At 47.6% G+C, this 21,099-nt stretch overlaps 1 protein-coding gene across 7 annotated transcripts; it reads right to left on the reverse strand.

Annotated features, from left to right (window-relative positions):
• Positions 1-24: 24 nt before the first annotated feature.
• On the reverse strand, positions 25-17,197 carry NPR2 (natriuretic peptide receptor 2). 7 transcript variants are annotated; one of them, XM_077756214.1, is made up of 22 exons: positions 15,827-17,197; positions 14,785-14,990; positions 9,188-9,301; positions 8,751-8,886; positions 8,414-8,508; positions 8,056-8,188; positions 7,741-7,825; positions 7,154-7,274; positions 6,917-6,991; positions 6,644-6,721; positions 6,310-6,414; positions 6,141-6,212; positions 4,223-4,382; positions 3,903-4,058; positions 3,656-3,824; positions 3,346-3,492; positions 2,718-2,841; positions 2,459-2,527; positions 1,033-1,207; positions 863-961; positions 498-589; positions 25-367 (listed from the first exon to the last, which is right to left on the reverse strand). In XM_077756214.1, exons 1-22 carry the CDS (start codon positions 16,491-16,493, stop codon positions 302-304), a joined length of 3,144 nt encoding a protein of 1,047 aa, XP_077612340.1. In that variant the 5' UTR covers positions 16,494-17,197; the 3' UTR covers positions 25-301. The 7 variants fall into 7 exon arrangements, with proteins under 7 accessions (XP_077612340.1, XP_077612339.1, XP_077612343.1 ...); XM_077756213.1 differs by having other exon boundaries at positions 7,154-7,283; XM_077756217.1 differs by lacking the exon at positions 6,917-6,991.
• Positions 17,198-21,099: the final 3,902 nt, after the last annotated feature.

Here is a 21,099-nt window from a genome sequence, read left to right on the forward strand (position 1 = left end):
CCTAACCCAGACTCTGACACCATGACAGTTTTTGTTGTTTTATATTTGGCCAAAATATTCTGGTTTAGATACAGATATTTACAGAAGGTAGGGGAAGAAGGGAACCAGGTCAGAGCGAGGCACGTATATGTACACAAGGCTGAGCTGCAAAGGGCAACAACTTCCTTATAAAGTAGGGTTTTTGTGCACGTTGGTTTCCATCTTACACAACAGTGTCCATTTCTGATGTGTAGAGAGATGGTGGCTGCTGCCCACCCAGGTACCAGCAGCAAGAGATTGTCTGACTTAGAAAGAAGGGGGTTTACAGGAGTCCAGCAGGTCCTTTCCGCTCTCCTAGCAGCCAGTAAGTTCGCATCTTTCCTTTTCCCTGGAAGTGGGGGAGTGAAGACAATTCAGATTCTTCTATGTTATTCCTTTTATCTCTCTCTTTTCCCCATGATCCCCATAATTGCTTTCATCCTCCCTTTCCGTGACCCCTCCCCATGGCCTGCCATCACCTTCATCTCCACATCCCCCCGAAGCTCTAGCTGGAAGCATCCTAGCTCATCCAGGGCATCCTTGGTGGTAGAGGAGACATGGATCTTCAGGGCTGGGGTGGGATGGGGTGCAGGGATGGTGGAAAGATGAATCAAAGAAAAGACAACAGAAGAGTTGGCGGTATCGGAGAGAGCTTTACCAAACCACCACCCCTCAGGAGGCTCTCAGTCTTCCCAGGGCACATGCACTAGAACCAAAATATGTCCAAGGATGGGGCGGTCAGGAACTGTGGTCTCTCAGATTGAGATATTTGGAAGAACTCTGAAAAGAAGAAAAGGGCACCACAAATTGAGGCTGAGGCCGAGGTTGAGGGTTAATGTTTTACCTTGACCATTAGACTCCATTCGGGAAGCAGTGTTCACCGTGTCTCCAAAAAGACAATAGCGGGGCATCTTCAGGCCAACAACCCCAGCACAGACGGGCCCTGTGAGAAGAAACAGGTTGGGAGAGCCTGGAAAAAGCAGATACGAGGGCTGGAGTGAGAGTCAGCCTTACCGGTGTGGACCCCTATGCGTAGCCTCAGCTGGTCATGGGGTCGGTGGCGGATGCGGAAGGAAGAAACTGCATCCAGTAATGCTAGAGCCATACGAGCAATTTCCGGGGCATGGCGTTGACCATTTCGGCCTGGGAGACCAGACACCACCATGTAGGCATCTCCAATCGTTTCTACCTGATTGAGATGGGATTTAAAAGGTCACCTCTATGTGTATCAGTGGGAATGGGGAAGAGCAGAAGGAGAGCAGTGGACGCCACTATGAGTCATCTCAGCAGCCTAAGAGGCCAGAGCATTGACTGGAAAATAAGTGCCGTGGTCCTGAGAATCGGGGGCTGGGATGCGGGCACAGATTCAGAGAGTCTAAATCCTCCCACACCACCCCTGTACCTGGCGAACACTCAGTAACCATTTGCTGAGGGAATGGATACCCTGTCTGCAACAAGACATGAACAAATAGGCTCTGCTGTCAGGAAATGGGAAGCAAGAAAACGGGACTAACCTGAAGAGCACAGAGGCTGGTGAGGAGGTCAGGCAGGCCCCGTGAACTAGGCCTCAGACAGCCTGAACTGTCCAAGGCAAGAAAGCAGACGCTTGGCTTTGTTAATTGTACTGAAGCTATACAAAAGAATGTCCTGTTTTTGGAACTAGACACTGAACTGTTTAGGGATAAAGGGGCACTGTGCCTGCAACTTACTCTCAAATGGTTCAGAAAGAATTAGGTGGATAGATAGGTTTTTAAGAAATAAAGCAAACAGGAGTAAAGTATGAATAATCAGTGAATCTGAGTAAAGGGTTTATGGGAGTTTTTTGTGACAGTAACAACAGACACAGTAGAGTAAGTCCAAAGGAAAGGGACAGGAACAGGTATGTATTAGACATTGGTGTAATGTTAGACATGTCCACAATACATCTGTTATTCCTGTCTTCTAGGTAAATATCTGAGGCTCAAGGAGCTTTACCATTACTTGCCCAGGGTCACACAATTAGTCACAAAGTCAACACCTAAATCCTGATGATTTTTTATTGCCAAGCACAGGAAAGCCCACGCCGTGCCAACTCAATGACTTCAACAAAATTTTTTACAAGGTAGCTTGTCCCTCAGCCCAATAAATCCTTCTGTACCCACATCCTGTATAATTCTTCCATGTCTGGAGAGGATGGAGGGAAGAGAAAAGACAGATAGGCAATATTTATACCCCTAGGCAAAAAGTGGCAGATAGGCACTAAATCCTGTGATGGTTCCGATTAGGGCACCATTAGACCTAATTAAGAAATTAGACTGGGATGTACAATTAGAGTGCCAGAGCCTCATTTGTCTACAAAGGGCACCCAGTATTAGACTGCCAATAAAGTGGGTAGGTATGTAGGGTTCAGGGAGATTGGGTTTTAAAGGGGTCTCAGTAGGAGGGTAGCCCTAGCTCTCACCTTGTAGACGTCAAAGTTGTCAATTATGGCATCAAAGCAGGTATACAGGTCATTAAGAAGTGTCACCACCTAACAGGGATGGGAAAGTAGAGCCCCTGAGACCTGTGCCTAACTTTCTAAGAATTCTTAACCAATAAGCTATAACAAAATATGAGAACTCCAGAACAAAGGAATCTCCCCTATTATCAAGGATCCCTATGCCCCAGTGAAGCTCCCCAGAACCCTATCCCACCCCCTACTTCTCACCCATGGCTCTCACCTGCATGGGGGTGCTCTCTGCTGACAAAGCTGTGAAGCCAACAATGTCACTGAAGTAGATGGTAACACTGTCAAAGGCCTCCGCCTGTACAGTCTCTCCCCGTTTTAACTGCTCTGCCACTGAACTAGGAAGCAAGGGTGCAGTATAAGCCAAACTCAGAGAAAGAGGATGAGATGGGGAGAGAGAGGAAAGGGGTGTATGGCTGGAGCAGAAGAGGAGTTATGAAAGCTAAGCCTGATAGAAGAGAAGGAAGGTGGCTGGGAAGACATTACAGACTAGCTCAGGTAAAGTATCTAAGTGGTGGTGGGGGGGAGGGGTGGGAGAGGACCCCTGGGGATGGGCACTAAATGTCTCAGGTTGGGACTGTTCTACATACACTTGCTGGAGCAAAGGCATGGTAGAGCAGTGTCCTAAAGAAGAAGGGATAGGAAGCCAGGAAGAAGGCAGCAAAGCTCATTTGGAGGCAAAATGAAAACACGCTGCACAAAGCCAGAAAGGCTCACTGTGTCAAGATGTAATAAAGCAGGATTCTAAGAGTTGGGAAGTGAGTTCTCAGGAGCTTGATCCGGCAGAACCCAACAGAGCAGAACACCAAAGGAAAATTGGGGAAGGGTGTCAAAAGTCTCACTGGGGTAGAATTTGGTAGAGTAGAGCCTCCGCCTTGCGTTTCTCCTCCAGATAGGCCTGTGTGCGCTCCTCCACCAGCTTCTCCAAGTTGTTGGCATACTGCTCCATGCGTAACAGCAGGTTGTCCAGTATGCTCGTGCCACCCTCCCTGGGGGTGGGAGGGGGAGGGCAGAATATGGTACCTGCTCCCAGATTCTCAAGAGTCCCAGGACTTCCTACCCAACCCACCTTCTTGGCCCCACCAGCCCCACCCACCTCATCCACCAAGACTGATGAGGCTTCTATCCCTGGGGAGCCCTTTGTCCTCTTACTTGTTAAAGCGGCGAATGAACCCCTTAATTTGTCCAAAGTCTGGCCGCTCAGCTGGTTCCTGGGCCCAACATCGTTCCATCAGCAACACCAGCTCTTCATTCAGTTGGGTCCGGTCAATGCTCGGCCGGAAATATGGCCGTTGACCATTTCGGACCTTCTGGACAATCTCTGAGGGTGATAAAGGCTTTGGATGAAGAACAGGGTCCCCCAGGTAGAGGAGTCTGTGGGTAGTAGATTGACTCTCACCTTTGGGGCTGAGGTCCAGGCCCTCCAAATAGAAAGGACCACTGCGAAGTGCTATCTCCTGTAAGATGATCCCAAAGCTATAGACATCAGCCTTCTGCATGCCTGTGGTTGGCAATGGGTTCCCACTGAGCAGTTCTGGGGCAGTCCACAGCTTCTCTGAAGAGAAGGAACGGGATAGCCAGGTCTTCAAAAAGAGTATCCCCAAACCCATAATGTTCCCCATATTCCTGTCATTCCATCTCCCTCTCCCATCCTCCCTAGGTGGAAATGATCAAGGCCAGAGGAGCTATATAAAAGTGAGTTGTTGGGGAAGGCCTCACTGGCATAGAGGGCGTGGCTGTCATCAGGTTCAGCAGTTGATCGGAAGCTGGCCAGGCCATAGTCTGTGATTTTGAGCACAAAACGACTATCCACCACACAGTTGGAGGACTTGAGACTCCCATGGGATGCAATAATGCTGTTATGGAGAAAGGCCATGCCCTGCAGGATACAGATCAAGTCATGGGTTTGGATCACATATGGCTTAGGATACCTCCTCTCTATGAGATGAGCATTAGTTAGCTGTCTAAACATCTTGAGACCATAAAAGCCATAAGCTACTTTTGGAAGACATCCTGTGCAGTTTCTACCCAAAGAAGCAGGCAGAATAGGAGTCATCCCTTCCTGGTACCATAAACAGTGTATTGGCACCTAGGTACCAGGGCAGGAGAAATGTTTAAGGAGAGGGACAAAGGGAGCTATCAGTTATTACCCTGGAAAGGGCAGTCAGTCTTCTGAATAGTGAACAGAACTAGGAGGGTGAACTCCAGGAATGATGTGACTGACACCCATGATGGCCTCAAATGTAAGGCCACCACTTAGGAAGACACAGGAAGGCTAGAGACCTAGCTATCAAGAGTACCTAGATGCACCAAGGAAGACTAACCAGTTGTAAACTTTAACATAGAACCATGTGTAGGCAGGCAAGTCAGGATGGAGGAGGAAAGTGAGAGCCAGAGAGAAAGTGGAGAAAATAGTAAATTAGGAAAACCCTAGAAAATGGACAAAAGTACGAGTCAGCTGCAAAGCCAACGCAGAAGCCAGACACGTGTGGCTCCATGGGGCCAGAGAGGAGAACAACTTTGCGTATGAGGGACCATAAAGCAGGTCCTAAGAAGGCAGAGTGATGCTTCCCAAAATGAAACCCTGGGAGCCCACCCACATCAGTTCAGCTGGAACAGAAAAAGGACGCAGTGCTCTGTATGCTAACCAAAACACCTGTGTCTGAGTACTTAGCTCTGGACCCAAACAATTCATAATTCGAGTCTCTGTGAACTCCTCCTATTTGTTCCTTTTGATATCAACAAAACCTTTGGGAGTCACCAAATTTGTAAATATAGAAAGGATTAGGCTTTTGGCTTTGTTCTAAATCACTTTTCCATCAAATTATTGTTCTCCCAAAAGTCATATTTTTCTTGTATTTAACATCACAGTTATGCAACACATCAACTTTACCTAATATTTTCTCTCTCATTTAATGGCAAACTTACACACACACACACACACACACACACACACACACACACATGCACACTTCTAAATAACTTCATGAGAATTAAACAGAAAAACCAAAGCCAGCTTCAGGTGCAGTACAAGTGCTCCACTAGGCTAACTCACTGGCTGCAGGACTTGCTGTAAACACCTGTCCAACTCATGCAAGATTCAAATTCATACCAGGGTCCTCTGGGCCACTTGAAAATAGCTAAAAACTAAAATATGAGACGATACCACAGGTGTAGTATAATTTTCCTTGGTTTCTCTTAGTTTTACTGGTAAATGTTTTTTTTAAATTTCAGTTTTTCTGCACAAAAGAGCAGATATGCCAAGTATTGGTCAGAGAATAAATGATTCTATGTTTGGTGCCCCATTCACCTTTTTCCTGCTAAGAAATCTTAATATAAGCTCGTGGAGGTTTTAAAAAAAAAAAAAAAAAAAAAGATGGCAGCAAGAGATTAGAGATATCTAGGGCAGGAACATAAAACTTCTTTACAAGTACAGGACTCTTTGTGGCTGAGAAATCTCCCCCAATTAAAAACTCTAGACCCTTTATTTGCCCATTATTACCCAACCAGAGGAATAAAGGGAACTGGAGAAAATGGGACTTTTAGGGGACTAGGAAGGAGGAGCTGAAAGCAAAGATCAAGAAACGAAGGCATTTTAAAGCAGATGAACTCTGAAGGAAGAGTGGGGAAGACTCACCTTAACAAGGTCATTAATGAGCGAATAACGAAACATCCAGTCCAAGTTGATGCTGTCATTTTCCAGAATATCCTGGTAGTGACATGGAAGAGATTATGTGACTATCCTAGAGGCACTAGCTCTCACGTGCCTTTCTCCCCTGCCCCTAGAATCTTCACCTTTCCCTTACCTGTAAACTCCCTCGAGGACAATACTCAGTGACAATGCAAATATTGGGAGGGTCAATGCAGGCACCAATGAAGCGAGTGAGATGGTTGAACTGAACATCTCTCATCTAACAACAACAACAACAAAAGGTGGGAGGAGGAAAAGAGAATTCAGAGAGACACAGAAACCTATGACTGCACGAGAGCCTGTCTCTTCATTGTAGCTACAACTTAAAATCCTTTATAAATAAACCCTTTGCCCTCCTAGCCCATCTTACTGTTCCCCTCTCTACTTCCCCCTTTCCTCTTCTCCATCCCTTTTCACCCCTCACCCTGAACCCATACACCATTACATACGTGTTTGAGTTCGAACAGAACCTGCCGGGTCAGCTCAATGCGCTTCTTATTCACATGTTTGATGGCGACAACATTTCCCTGATGGCAGGAGTGAAGGGGGAAAAGGGAAATTAGTTCCTGGGTGCTAGGAGAAACTGGAGAACTGTGGATAACCAGGAGCTCAGCTGGACACAGAAAGGAAGGTTATGAGGGGCAGAGATTCGTGGGAAGAGGTGACAGATGGGGATGAGACAATGAAATGGTGGGGACCAGAACAAGCGGATGAGTGTTCACCTTGAAGTGACCGGTGTTGGCAAAGATCTGGTATTTCCCATGGGCTGTCATGAGCGAGCCGTAACTGGATCCCCGCTGGGGCCAAGGGCAACATGGAGGCGGAAGGATGAAAGGAACATTAGATGATGGTGGCAGTGCAGGGGCTGTCATTACAGGCCAATGTGCTGGGAAAGGTCCAGGGTACGAAAGGACAGGAACTCAGAGGGAAGCAGAGGGACAGCTGAGACAAGGGCTCACCAGCGACAGTGTGAGGCGACTGCCTGCACCTTTATGATATCGTTCTGAATTGCCAAATTGCAGTTCTTCCCAGCGAATGCGCCACAACATGCTAGCCAGCTCCTTCTCCAGCATCAGCTTTCTGTAAGGACTGCACACCTCAGTTGACTGGCAAGCCCAATCCTACCACCCCATAAGCCAACAGTGGGGTTTCAGCGGCTTCCCCGCAGCTCCCAATGCTACAACTTCTATACCCGAGGCGGGACTCGCTGCAGGACTGAGTCAGAAGGAATGCAATCTCTATATACGGGATACATGCCCTGTGCTCATTTGAAAACATAGAGGCTAAAGGTAAAAGTTCTTTCTTAAAATGGTAACATTCACGGAAAATTCACCTTTGCCCCCACTCAAAATCCCTAGTTAGGACACCCAGTCTAGAACCAAAAAGTGGGAAAACAACACTTAAGCTAAAAGACAGCTTACGAGAAAGGCTAGAGAGGAAGATGTTAGGCCTAAGAGGCAGACATCAAACCAAGAGACCCACTAACCCCCAGAAGGCCTGGGCGGCAGGAGGGAGGGAACAAGTCAGTGCGAAGCCCAGAACTCACCGGAAAATGAGGAAGCTGGAGACCCCAAACATGATGAAAGTGATTCCTGTGCCCAGTGCCACAATCGCCAGAGTTGAAAGCGGAGCTGAAGGAGAGAGGGGACCCTGAGAAAGACTATGTGGAGCCGTGGACAGGGCAGGGGTGGGGCTCAGGGTGAGGGGAACAGACAGACTTCTGGAGGGAAAGAAGTGAGTGGGGGTATACAGTATTCAAGTCAAGGGAAAAACAGAGCTAAGGGTGGGGGATCAGGGAGGGGAGGGGAGAGAATGGGAGGAAGGGGAGGAGGGATTTCTCCCAGCCCCTGAACACACCCACTTTTATCACAGGATGGGTCGTCCAAGTCAAAGGCACAGGGGGGATTGTCCAAGGGGGGGACCCCCTTCACCCAGGGGATAGGCCGTCCTGTCCACCAAATCTGCTTCTCGGCTCCTGAGTAGTGAGCTGCAGGCTGTGAGGAAGGAGAAAACTGGGCCCCCAGGCCTGCTCCCAACAGCCTGTCCCCTCAGACCTCGGCTATTTGGCTGCTTTTCTCTCCCAACCTCCCACCTACCCAGAATGCAGCTCCAGCAGAGAAAATAAGTCCCTGCCTCTAGTACCTTTGATTCTGCCCTCTCTGAACCCTTGAAACCTGGATATTCAGGACCCACAATCTCCCTGCCTCTTCCCCCATCACCTGGAAGTCCCCAGAATCCAGATCTCCCATGGCCCACAGGACAAAATCAGTCTCTCGGTCATTGTTCTTGTCCATAACAACCAGTCCAGTTACACCTAAGATAGGAAAGAGTAGCGCTTACTTTGAGATCTACCCTATGCCCCTCTCCTGTGCCCCAATTCCTCCAATTATCTCAGAGTCCCTCCCCACCCCTGTTCTTAATATATGTCCATCTCTACCACGTTCTCCGACACCCCCACTAACTTCCTCCTGCCAGTTGTATCTGTATTTACTTCTGCCTACTCCACTCCCAGGACTGAGAGCAGCCCTCTGGCCTCCATCTGGCCCTCTTCATTACCGTGGTATCTTCGGCCCTGCATCTTCTCCACGATTCGAAGTCCATCTTCCCGGGTGCCTCCTTCCTGTATTGTCTCGTTCAGGACTTCAGCATATAGCAGGATGCCATCATAGAAGCAGCCAGCAATGAGGTTCATCTGGGGATAGTAACTTCAGCAGTGCTCTCCAAATGAACTGTCAGGCCCCTCCCTAGTCTTCTTTCCCATTTCTGGGGTCTCCCTCTCCCACTTCTCTCTTCTGGTTTGCTTCCTTCCCTCCTCTCATTCCTAAAGTGCCAGCCCTACCTCACTGGACAGAAGGGCAGAAAGAAAAATCCTGGATAAAAGCAGACAGTTCCCAAGTATGGTTGGCTCCACGGCCCAGGCTTGATGCTGAGTTAGGGAGGAGAGGCTTTCCTCAAAGCCTGGCCTGACTCTCAGGAAAGAGAGATGTACTCACCAGGGAGGGGGCCAGCTCCACACCAAAATCTTCTCGGGCTCTTATCAGCAGACGATTCTGGAATTCCTGGTACTCAGGATTTGGCGGTTCTCGGTATGTGATCACCAATACTGTCTGTACCAATAGCACATGGGGAAAGTGAAAAGGGTTCAAGACAGGCATTGGGGAAGAGAGGAAGCAGAATAGGGAAACTTGGTGAAATATACATGATATGAAATATATACACAGGTGAGTCTGAAGGCTGAAGGGATACTAAACTCTGTGTTGTTTGTGCACCTGTGTGTGTGATGTATGTGTGGAATATGTTCAATACATCTGGGAAGAGGCGAGTGGCACTCTTCCATGAAAGGTGCATGGTTCTGGGAAGGTGGAGACTGGGAAACAGATTAATTCAACTCCGTTCCCAAGCCCCTCCACAAGCCAGGCCTCCCTGTCAGGCTGCCACAGCGTTCTCAGCTGCTTGCTCTGTCCCTTCCTTTCTGGGTACCTATTCACTATCAAGAGCAACACTGATAAAACAGCTCCTCTCTGAGGTGTTAATCACTGTTAATGTTATCAGTGAAGTATTTATATTTTCATTTGTGCCACTTGGACACGGTGCCTCCATCTAGTAAATGAAAGAGATTTCAGGCTCTGTGACAACTGGGGGAAATACTTGGAGACAATGATTCATCTGTGAAAAGCTGTGGACCCATTCATTTAATGTGTGGGACACCTACCATCAGCAGCACAGTGGCATGGTCCTATATGTCACTAAGTAATAGACATGTGTCACAGAGAAAACACATAGTCATATGTCCATACACATTTCACAGATGAGCAAATGACACATGTGATCTCAGCCACACCCGCATCTCACTTGCCTTAAGTTAGCACATCTCTGTTTCTCACTGGGGTGCCCATCTGACTCCTACCGACCTCACACATTCCCCTTTCCTTAGCTGGTAGACACATTGGCCTCTGCCTACACCCCAGGCCTACACAATCACGGAGACTAGCCTTCACCTTGGATGGGAAATTGGCATCGCAACCTCAGGGAAAGACTTCAACGTATTTTGTGAAATGTGACTTTGTGAAATGACAGATTAACATCTACGGACTTCTACCAGTTTTGTTAATTCCTCTCATTGAAAGTACATGAGGACATAGAGATACTAGATAAATCACATATGATTTATTACATATCAATTTGTTCTAGGTAGGAAATAATAAATTCAGTTTCTAATATGTATTCATTACATTAGACTAGAGTTTGCTTCATAACGTAATTATTCTTACTGGAGCATTTGGATCCTTAATCACACACTTGAAATACTCTGCCCACCCTCAGGCAAAATTTAAAAGAAGGAGGCTGAGGATGGGGTGGGAAGGGTTTGTTCAGTAACACCTGTTTCAAGAATAAAAAAATAGAAGAGTAGGATATTGTTGACAAATAAGGTAAAGAAATCAGTAAAAGAGCTCAAAAAGATTGTGCTTAACACAATTGATATTTCAATATAAAGGCTGATAACAGGTTTTTAATGCTTTTTAAACATCATAATTTTCTAAGTTTATGTCTGCTAGACTAGCAGTTCTCAAACTTTTTGATTTCATGACCCCTTTATACTACTAAAAATTACTGAAGGCCACAAAGAGCTTTTCATTGTTTGGATTACATCTATCAATGTTTACAGTTTAGAAATTAAAACTGACAAATTTTTAAGACACAGGAATAGTCCACTACCCCTTCTACAGCTGCCAGAGTGATAAGAGCAGCACGTGTCATGTAGCCTCTGGAAAACTCCACTGTGCAATCATGGAGGAGTCAGAGTGAGGACGCAAACATCTTAGTATTATTTTTTTAAATAGTTTTGACCTCATGGTCCTTCTAAAAGGATTTCAGCAGCCCCCCGGGTTCTAAGACCACATTTTGAAAACTGCTATGCTAGACTGTTTTTGCTGTGGTAAGAAAGAAAGAAAAGAAAGAAAAGAAAGAAAAGAAAGAAAGAAAAAGAAAGAAAGAAAGAAAGAAAGAAAGAAAGAAAGAAAGAAAGAAAGAAAGAAAGATAGAAAGAAAGAAAGAAAGAAAGGATGGAAGAAAGAAAGAAAGGATGGAAGAAAGGAGGGAGGGAGAGGGAGGGAGGGAGGAAGGGAGGAAGAAAGGAAGGAAGGAAGGATGGATGGAAGAAGGGAGGGAGGAAGGAAGGAAGGGAAGGAAGGAAGGAAGGAAAGGAAGGAAGGAAGGAAGGANGAAGGAAGGATGGAAGAAGGGAGGAAGGAAGGAAGGAAGGAAGGAAGGGAAGGAGGGAGGGAAGGAAGGAAGGAAGGAAGGAAGGAAGGAAGGAAGGAAGGGAAGGAGGGAGGGAGAGGGAGGGAGGGAGGGGGGAACAGAGGAAAAAGAAANGGAGGGAGAGGGAGGGAGGGAGGGAGGAAAAGAAGAAAAAGAAAAGGAAAGGAAAAGAAAAACGAAAAGAAAAGAAAAAGAAAGAAAGTCCAAAGAATTTCTGTGCTTGCTGAGGGGCTAGAGAGAAGGTAAAGGGAGGTAGATAACGGTGTCCCTTTTCACAGTGGACCCCAGGTGAGGAAAAACAACAACAACAACAACAAGCAAAGGCTGCCAAAAACAGGTTTAGCTGTGGGTAAAACCAGAAGTACACTGAGGCGCCTGTGCCGGCCTGTGCCTTGAGGCCTACACTTGAACCCCCCTCCAGCCACATCAGGAGGCGCTGTCAGCAGTGGCTTAAACAGACAAAAAATCGTCTCCAGAAGAGATTCTGCCTTATACAGCCCTTGGTCCAGCCCTGACTTCCATTCTAGCTGCTGGTGTCCCCTCTGTAGTGCAATCTCACGCTGGTCACCTAGATTGTGACTTCTGCCTAGCTTTCTGATCCCGTAGTCCTCAAATGCACCACCTGGGCCTCCAGGACCTTAGAGCCTGGTCATTTGCTTATTTAGTTCCATTGTGTCTATGTATTCTTCTCTATCTTGGCTGATCATCTTGGTTTATAGTACCTGCCAGCTCTACTCCTTTGTACACGAATTCTTAGTCCTGTCCCCGCTTCTCCCCAACACATTCCTTTATTCAGTTCAACAAGTATGTGCTAGGCATATGGAATACAAAGATGAACACAATCCTTGCCCTCAAGTAGCTATGGCTTAATGAGAGAGAAAAATCATATCAATATAGTTCATTTCAGAGCCCTCTCTCCCAGTAGACCAGGTATCTCTGGGTTAAGGGCTCTCTGCTCTTTCATCCTTGAATGGAGCTGACTTCCCTCACCCCTTGCCCTGCTTCAGCACTGGAACAGGATCAGTAGATTTTCTAGAAAACATCGCATTACTCCCTTACCCTCACCCCACCCCAAAGGCCTTGATTTCCCCCTCAGCATATTCTTGACTACCTATTTCCCCTTCTTTTTTGTCATAGGAAAATCCCTCTTTGTTTTTCTGAATAATGTCTGCAGTGAGTGGGAGAATTGAGAATTAATTTCTCTAATTGTTAGCTGACTACATCTCATTTCCCCCAAACCTAAGTGCCAGGCCCCTTGACTGGTAGTAATTCTCAGACAAGGAAGAGAGGTACTCTTTCTACAAAAAAGAAGACAGCCCAAAAAGCTATGGAGCCCTCCCATCCAGGAGAGCCACAGAGATCTTCTTTGACCACACTAGCTAAAGTACAATTCCTTTGCTATTCCCTTCTCAGGAGAAGCGCTTTTTCCCGCGGTTTTGTTTTTTGTGGGGTTGTAACACTCATTGCAAGTTGTCCTATGTTTGTATTTATCTGCTTATTTAATGTCTGTCTAACCTACTAAATGTAAGCTCCAGGCAGGGGCTACATCTGTTATGTTCTCCACTGTATAGCAGTACCTAGCACAGTGACTGGGATATATTATGTGCTCAATAGACACTAATAAAATGAGCCAGTATTCAAATGACTCAAACACTGACTGGTAATGTGGTAAGTTCTATAGGAGACAGAGTTAAGCACAAGAATAGGAAATTCAGTCTAACCTGGGGATTCAAGGATTGTTTCCTCAAAGGGAAAATAACTGATATGAGTCTTAAAGAATACACACACATTATCTAGGCAGACAAAGGTGAGAAGATTGTCTTAAGCAAAAGTCACAGCATAAACAAAACCTATCCTGCCACTGTCCAGGTTCAAGTGTGACCTCAAGTGTCATTCACAGTCGGAAATAACCAAATATATAATCACAGCCACACAAAATTTTACTTATTAGAGAAGATGACCACCCAAATCTAGCCCTTATAAAGATCTACTGAATTTTAGGCTCAGAGAATCTCAGGGTTGAAAGGGCCTTAAAGTTATCCTATATGCTACTTCAAATCCTTTTTCAGAAAAAGGAGGGATATGGATAAATAAGAAACACATATGCATAAATGAGTGAAAAGCTGGTGGAAGAGTCAGGGAACAATTCATGGGTGTGATTTGAAGGGGCAGAGATTTGGGATGAGGGAAGAACATTCTAGAAACATTCTAGAAAAAAGGAGCAAAGAGCACAACGGCAAGGGGGCAGGGAGGCCCAGGGGTCAGGGAACTGAGAGAGGTCTGGTTGGCTGAAGTACTGGGTGTAAGGGGCACTAGGAGGCAAGACTGAAAAACTGGGCTGAATACAGACTGTAGAAGGTCTGAAATGTCATGATAAGAAGTCAGGATTTTATTCTGTAGGAATTAAGTCACTGAAAGTTTTGAGCAGAGGAGTGAAATGAACAGTCATGTCAATCTCCCCTGCAAATTGTTTCTTAAATTCATTTCTTTCCATTCCTACAACTGCCACTGTCCTTCAAGCCTGTATCACCTCACTCCATTTGACCCGAGTGCAGGAGGTCTCACTGCCTCTAGCCTCCTCCTCTTCTTGTTTTTATATTTCTCTTCACAAAAAAACCTCAAGGACCCCACATCCAAGTCCAAATGCCTTAATTTGGGGTTCAGAGCTCTCCTTAATCTGATTATACCTTTGCAACATTATTTCCTACATCTGCTTCAAGCCAATCCTTCTTCTCCTCAGGTCAGTATCTTCTTGGTTCTCCATGATATCCATTTCTATCTTTTATCTCTTTGCTCAGGCTACCAGGATCCTCCCTCCTACTGAGACTAGGACTATGGCATCTATCTCTCAAGTCACAAAAGATTCTCATTCCTTTATAAAAAGGCTTCCCTAAACCCAGCTAACGTTGGCTCTCCCTCTTCTGAACCCCTAAAGCTCTTAGTGTCTGTTCCAGGACACATAATCATATTCTTTCTTGTATTTGCATCTAACTGTACCTCAATCATGCCTCGCCTATCCAGAAAGGATGGAAGTCTTCCCAGGGTCTGGGACCAGGTCTTTTCCCGAACTTTTCTCCTTCACAGTATAGTCTACTAGTGAGACTTAGGAGAATGTTCCAGGATCTTGGGAGGTAGCCTTAGTAATGAGAAAAGAGTCACAAAAGTGGGGAAGTAAGAATGATATGAGACTCAAAAAGCCTCCGTTCATTTCACTCCTGTAGCTCATAATTCCTGCCCTGTTCCTGGGGTTTCTGTGGGTCTTATGAGAGACAGAGAATCTCCAAAGAAGCTCCTCTTCCCCCTCCTCCAAGTTTGGCACAAATGATACCTGAAAGGCCTCTCTGAGGGCCTGGGCCTGTTCCCGGGTGCGATTGTCCTGCCAGGGCCGGCCTGTAGAGCGTGTGGGGCCTGAACGAAGACTCTCCCCAAAGACATCCAGGTAAAAGAACACATAATCCCCATTGGTCAGGTTCTCCCTCTGGGCCTGAAGCAGGATCTCATGCAGCATCTCCAGAGGGCCACAGATATACACAACTGGGAGCAAGTGTAAAACAGAAGGGCATTCTGAGAAAGTCCCCAGTCCCCTGTCAGCCCCCTCTCTGAACCATCTGCATTTCCATCTTTAGCCAGGAAGAAAGTGCCCTAACCTATCAACCACCCAACATATGTTCCTCATCCCTCCCCTTTGGAGTCTATGTCATAAGTACCCTGGGGCCTTATAGACCATCTGGCAGAGGTCAGAGTCTGACCCCAGACCCCAGAGGAAGGGAGCTGTCAGCCTTAAGCCCCTCCTCTTCCCAGAGCTGCACTGCTGCAGCCCACCCAGCCCTCCTCACTGCCCCATTCTGTCCTGCCTCTCCCTAGGCTCAAAGGCACTGACTGTTCAGAATTACTGTCAGTGGCAGCCTTACCCTGTCTTTCCCAAACAAATGAGCTGAACCCAAAAGCCCATTTATGGAGTCCTTACTATTTTTCTGCCACCAAGGGGTCTTGGTGCCCCATCTGAGAATTCTCTGCTCAGAGATGACACTCATTCTGGCGTGGCCATCAACCACATTCACTACTCTAGGACACTCATGTTGCTCCCGAAAATCAGTCCCTCCCCCCGCCCCCAATCCCACCTTCTTCCCTGACACAGGCGTCGCCTCTCATGCTATCCTAGTCCTTGTTTACATCTGCCTGAGCCATCCACAAGCTCCCCTAATACAATGTCTTAGCCTTCTCACAGGTGCTCTGTCCACATGTGCTTCTTGACCCCAGCCACCACATACATCTCCGTGCCCACCTCCATCCACAATGTCCCAGTGCTGAGCTCCAGGGATACAGCGACCCTCCTCCCCTGACCCTAAGATAGCCTGGGCCACACTCACTGCGCCCGTTGGCCCGGATGAAGTGGGTGGCCTGCTCAGGGCCCCCTGGCTCACGGGCATACACCTGGTGTTGCACACTGAGGTTGCTGCCCTGCAGGGCCTCAAAGACGCCTTCGATGGTGAAGTAGTGAGGCCGGTCGTCTGTGCGAGCATCCAGATACAGCAAGGCAGCACGCGCAGTCCAATTGAAGTGCCCATGTAATGTCACTACAAACTCACCCAGCTTGGGAGCAGAGGGGCCAGTGCGCACCAGGGTACGATAATGCTCATTCTTAGCTGCAAAACCAGAGGCCACAGCACCCGCAGTCAGCAGGGGAAGGCGCCAATGTGAGGCAAAGCGGGCCACAGAGGCAGCGGGGTACACGCAACCGGGACCCAACAGAAGATCGGGGTCATGGTACAGCTTGAGGTCCACAGCGCGCAGCGGTGCCAGGTACTCAGAGCAGGCGCCATCTAGTTCAGAGCTGACAAACCTCAGGTCCACGGGCAGAGCCCGGCCCAGCGCCTCCACAGCTAGTGCCACAGCAGGACCCACCCGTGGCCAGGCCCAGGCATAGCTCAGGTTGTGTTCCGGCAGCACCACCGCCAGCGTCAGATTCCGCGCCCCCGGAGGGCGCACCCCACCTGCCAGGGCTGCCACCAACAGCAGGAGTGATGGCAGTGCCATGGGAGAAAGCAGTGGCCCTGCCACCCCCAGACCCTGGTGCCGCTCTGGCCTACGGGGGAGGCACAGGCACCACCCAGCCTGGAACCTGGGGAAGATGGCCAGGGAGAGAAGTGAGGATAAGCTAGGTAGGCTGCGACGCAGAAAGTGGTGGGGGCGGGTGAGGAGGAGATGGGAGGGAGCCCCGGGGGGTGGGTAAGGAGTGGGTCCACCAGCCTGGGGCAAGGACTGAGGGCTGAGTAGGGTGGCAGGAAAAGGTAGGGACCAAGGGGGCCTGCGACTGGGATGGGGCCAGTGAGGCGTGAAGGAGCCTGATGACTCTTGAGCTTTAGCTGAGAAGGAAAAGGGGATCCGAGACTGGGATGGGGTGGGGGTGGGGGGCAGGCTGGTACAAAGGAAAGGCCTGAGGAGACCTCACAGCTGAAGGGGCTGGGAGGGCTGAGAGCTGCGAAAAGGAAGACCAAGGGGGTAAGGGGGGAGGGGGCCCGCGCCGCGGAAGGACAGGGACCATGGGCGGGCGGGGAGCGAAGCGAGGCCTGGGCTGGAGGAGAGGGAAAGGCAGGGGCAAATCTCCCTGTGAAGGCTTCTCCAGAAGCTCCAGCTTGGACTAACGGGCCCAGGGCGCTGGTCCCATCCGGAGCTGCGGCGGCCCCGCCCGTGTCCCAGCTCCGCTCCGCTCCGCTCCTCCTGGGCCCGGGCGGCCGGCGCTGCCGAGNACCCACCCAGTGACAACTCGGGCGCTCCGTGCCAGGAGCTTTCAGGGCGGCGAGGTTCCTGGTCGTCCTCTCACTTTAAGAGCCCAGCCTTGTCTCCCCCAAACCCCTGACCCACCCTGCCGCTGTCTCTCCACCTTGCACATTGCCAGGAGCCCAGAACTTCTTTTCTCCTCACTTACGTATCCCGGTGTTCTTAGGTCCGTCTCTGAAGTCCCCTGAGTCCCTCCAACACTTCAGTCTCCAGGAAGCAGTCAGGAATCCCCAAATATTTGGTATCCTCACTAGTGCTCCACCTAATAAACCATCACTAGTGCTCCACCTAATAAACCATAGCACCCTTCCCATTGCCAGGAACCTCTCACTCCTTCACCAGGAAATGGCGCCTGCCACATGGAAGGCTGGCCCCTTCAAGACCAAGGGGCTCCGATGACCGATTTTTCCTGAGTCCTTACAAAGGCCACACCACGTCTTCAGAGGCCCACCATAGCCCACTGGGCCTCTACCACACCATCTGCTCCAGGGACCCAGCCCAAGAACAGCCTCCTCTCATTTGTGTCCCTGCACAGCCCAGGATCTCACCTGATAACCCCTCATGGGCTGACTGAGCAGAACATTCCCCCAGCAATGCAGGCCCATTGTATCCCCCTCGGGTTCCACCCTGCTCCCAAGCTTCCAACCTAGAAGGCTATCCCCAGATACCCCATATCTGGTGTGCCAATCTGATCCTGAGAGTAGCTTAAGAGGGATGATATCGTGGTTGCTGGGAGGGACTGCTATGGGACCCCGGGGAGTTGATCTCAAACTGTCATATAGGAGATACATATAAACCCATTCTCCACCTCCCTTCGGAGACTCACAGTTTGTCCCCCCCTTTAAGCCTCTTCTCCAGAAATCACCATGCCAAGAAGCTGAGAGCTCCCAGAGTAGAGGGAGGGGCGGAGGTGTGCAGGGAGAGAGGAGGGGCCTAGTTTCTCTGAGATAAAGGCGACACCTAGTGGTTTCGGGGGAAATTAAGGACAATGCCATTTTATTCTTAGGTATGATTATTTATTGAACACTGGCTGACTTGCACAAGCTGTAGGCGTGAACACAAGAAAAGGTAAATAATACACCCCTTACCTTTGAGGAGCATGTAGCTGGAATCCATGTTAAAGACAAGCCCCCCAGCAACATCTCTTGCCCCAAGTCCTTTAGAAATGGCAGCCTTAGGACTTCTTCAACACAGAGGGATGGTAACTCCAATTCCAGCTCCCGACACAACTAGTAAAAAGGGATTTTGTCCTATTTGAGCAAGGAAGTGAAGGATAAGAAAGTTAAAAAGGGTTAACCTGAAAAGACATGGTTCTAACTTCAGACCACATCAACCAAATGATATGTTGTAAGCAACATAGCTTAATAAGAGAAACAAATCCAAAATAACATAATCTCTGCCAGAATCACTGAATGTCAGGGCCATGAGGAATCTTATAAATATACTGTTCAATCGCCTCATTTAAAGATAATGGGAAACTAGGGTCCAAGGCCAGCTTAGTCAGTAGAGCATAGGACTCTTGATCTAGGTGTTGTGAGTTCAAGCCCCATGTTGGCCATAGAGCCTACTTAAAAAAATAATAATAATAAGAGAAAACTAAGTCCCAGAGAGGGAAGCCACTCCTCCCCTAACCCTATATGGCTTTTTAATAGAGGACTGGAACCCAGGTAAGCTCTGTATAAATATTCTCAAAGGTAAGGCTCTGTATAGATACCCTGCTGACTCATGAACTTACCACATGAAGCCATGCTTTACAGGGTTATGGCCACCAAAGACCCAGACAGGTCTCTCTGGAACCCCTACAGACTCCAGTGAGGACCAACATCATTGTTGCCCAGACTCCCAGACAAGTTCAAGTACATGATATGTCATAACTCTGAATATTAAGGACAACTGTAAGTTATGTTAGGGGTTAAACTCCCAATTATCTTGCATTTTTCCTCCTCTTTCCAACTGGCCACTAATCCTAGAAAGTGGGAAAGGGCAGGAAACTAAAAGTTAATTACTTAATGTAGTTTCTTATTAACATCCAGTAAAAGGTCTTTGTTTTTTTCTTTTTGAGGGCAGGCTGGTATTATGTAAATGAGAACTTTGGTTATCTATATACTCCCATCATCCAAGCAATCGCTGGTCTTCTTGATGTGGACAATAAGACTCTGACTGTATTTGGTGACCCCACTGTAATTCATATAAACCTGAGAAATCTAAAGACCCTCCTGGCCTGAGCAGCACCAGAAGAGACCGTCCTTCTCTCCGTAGGGTTGGTAGAGCCTCCTACTACTTTGCAGACACCACCTATCATTTCTTCTAGGATAGGGCCAGCCCAAACACATCTCTGATTCAGAACTCAACTGCCGAGCATCCAATCAGCTAGCTACTGGAAGCTGCTGTGGTTCTCAAGCTGCCCCGTTCCTTAGTGGAAAGAGGTCCTACCTCCAGTCACACTCAGGCCAAAGGAAGCTCAAGACCCTTGCTGGGTTCTGGGCTCACCATGAGATGGATCTGGGCTCATGTTAATCCTCTCCCTGGCAGGGCCTGATGCCCCACATTGACTCCCAGTTCAGCACTGACCAGTTTTACACTTTACTCGGTTTCATAGCTAACTCTGAATCCTCAGGTTTGCTCCACACCAGGCCATGTCTCCAGACCTACAGGATTCCAGCAAAACAAAAAGCAACAAACAAAAAACCAAAAACATATACCTTCCAGTCTTCTCTCTGCTTGACTGACCTGACCTGCAGAAAAGGACTTTATATGTGATTCTCTCCTGCACCCACGACAGACAAGCCCAAAGGAACCTGTCAACAGAGGGTAGGGAAAAGCCACAGAAAGCAAGATAAAATAAGGCAGAAAAGATACATTTCATATGCACTTCAATAAAGGGAGAGGAGGAGGCAGTATAAAAAGAGAAACACAACGAAATATATTAAGGCAAAGAAAGAGTTTATAAAAAATTCTGCATTATTTCTTTTAGCTCTAGTGGAAAAGACAGAATCCTTAACACAGGTCAAACTCCAGTTCACCTTCTCATAATATTCAATACCCTCAAAGAAGTGCTATTAATGTTTAAAGGGTCAAGGGTTTTTACTTTGAGTTCACATATCATTTTCTTTTATAATTTAAAAAGGTTTTAAATTGAAAATATTTTCAAATCAGATCGCTGCTTCTACCTTACCTGGATGTATTTGGAAAGTTGAACTGGACCATCCCCTGAGGGCCAGAAATACGGTTTTGTGAAAAGACAGTCCACATGGGTAGTTTTTCTACGGATTCCTAAAAAGAAGTTGAATAATTGTCAGGAGGAGCAACTGTGTATGTTTATCTTCATGATTCAAGCTCCAGGTGAACTTTTTTTTTTAACCTGTCTGCTCCATCAAAGCCTGGAGCAGCACCTGTCTGCATGCCCAGAGTTTCCATTGTTCTTCCTCACTTGGCCTCTTTTCCTAGGTACATTTACTGCTTCCCTATGTTCCTAATACCACCCTTCACCATTATTACCAACCCTAGTAATTACTTACCACCCTTTGGGAGCCTCTGATAGCATAAAGTCTCAGATAGAATATTCTCGGTTATATTTCCTTCTCCACTCCACTTGAAAGTCTACTTTTTTTCACAAAATCTTTCACTGAGAAAGAGGCCAATGTTCCCTCCCCCATAAATATGTCACATAAAAAGAAGCAAAGGAAACATGATCACAACAGCTTCTAGAAAATGGAAATGTATTAATCACTTCTTAAATCTTTTGCTCTACTTAGAATTTCCCAGAGAAGCCACAGACTGGGAAGAGGAGGAGAAATCTGAAGCAAGATCTGACGAAACTGTACTCTTTTCTGTGCATGGCTGTAATAGGTCATGAAAAACC

This window comes from Crocuta crocuta, unplaced genomic scaffold (assembly GCF_008692635.1).
Source record: "Crocuta crocuta isolate KB4526 unplaced genomic scaffold, BGI_CrCroc_1.0 scaffold431, whole genome shotgun sequence".
Lineage (NCBI taxonomy): Eukaryota > Metazoa > Chordata > Mammalia > Carnivora > Hyaenidae > Crocuta > Crocuta crocuta.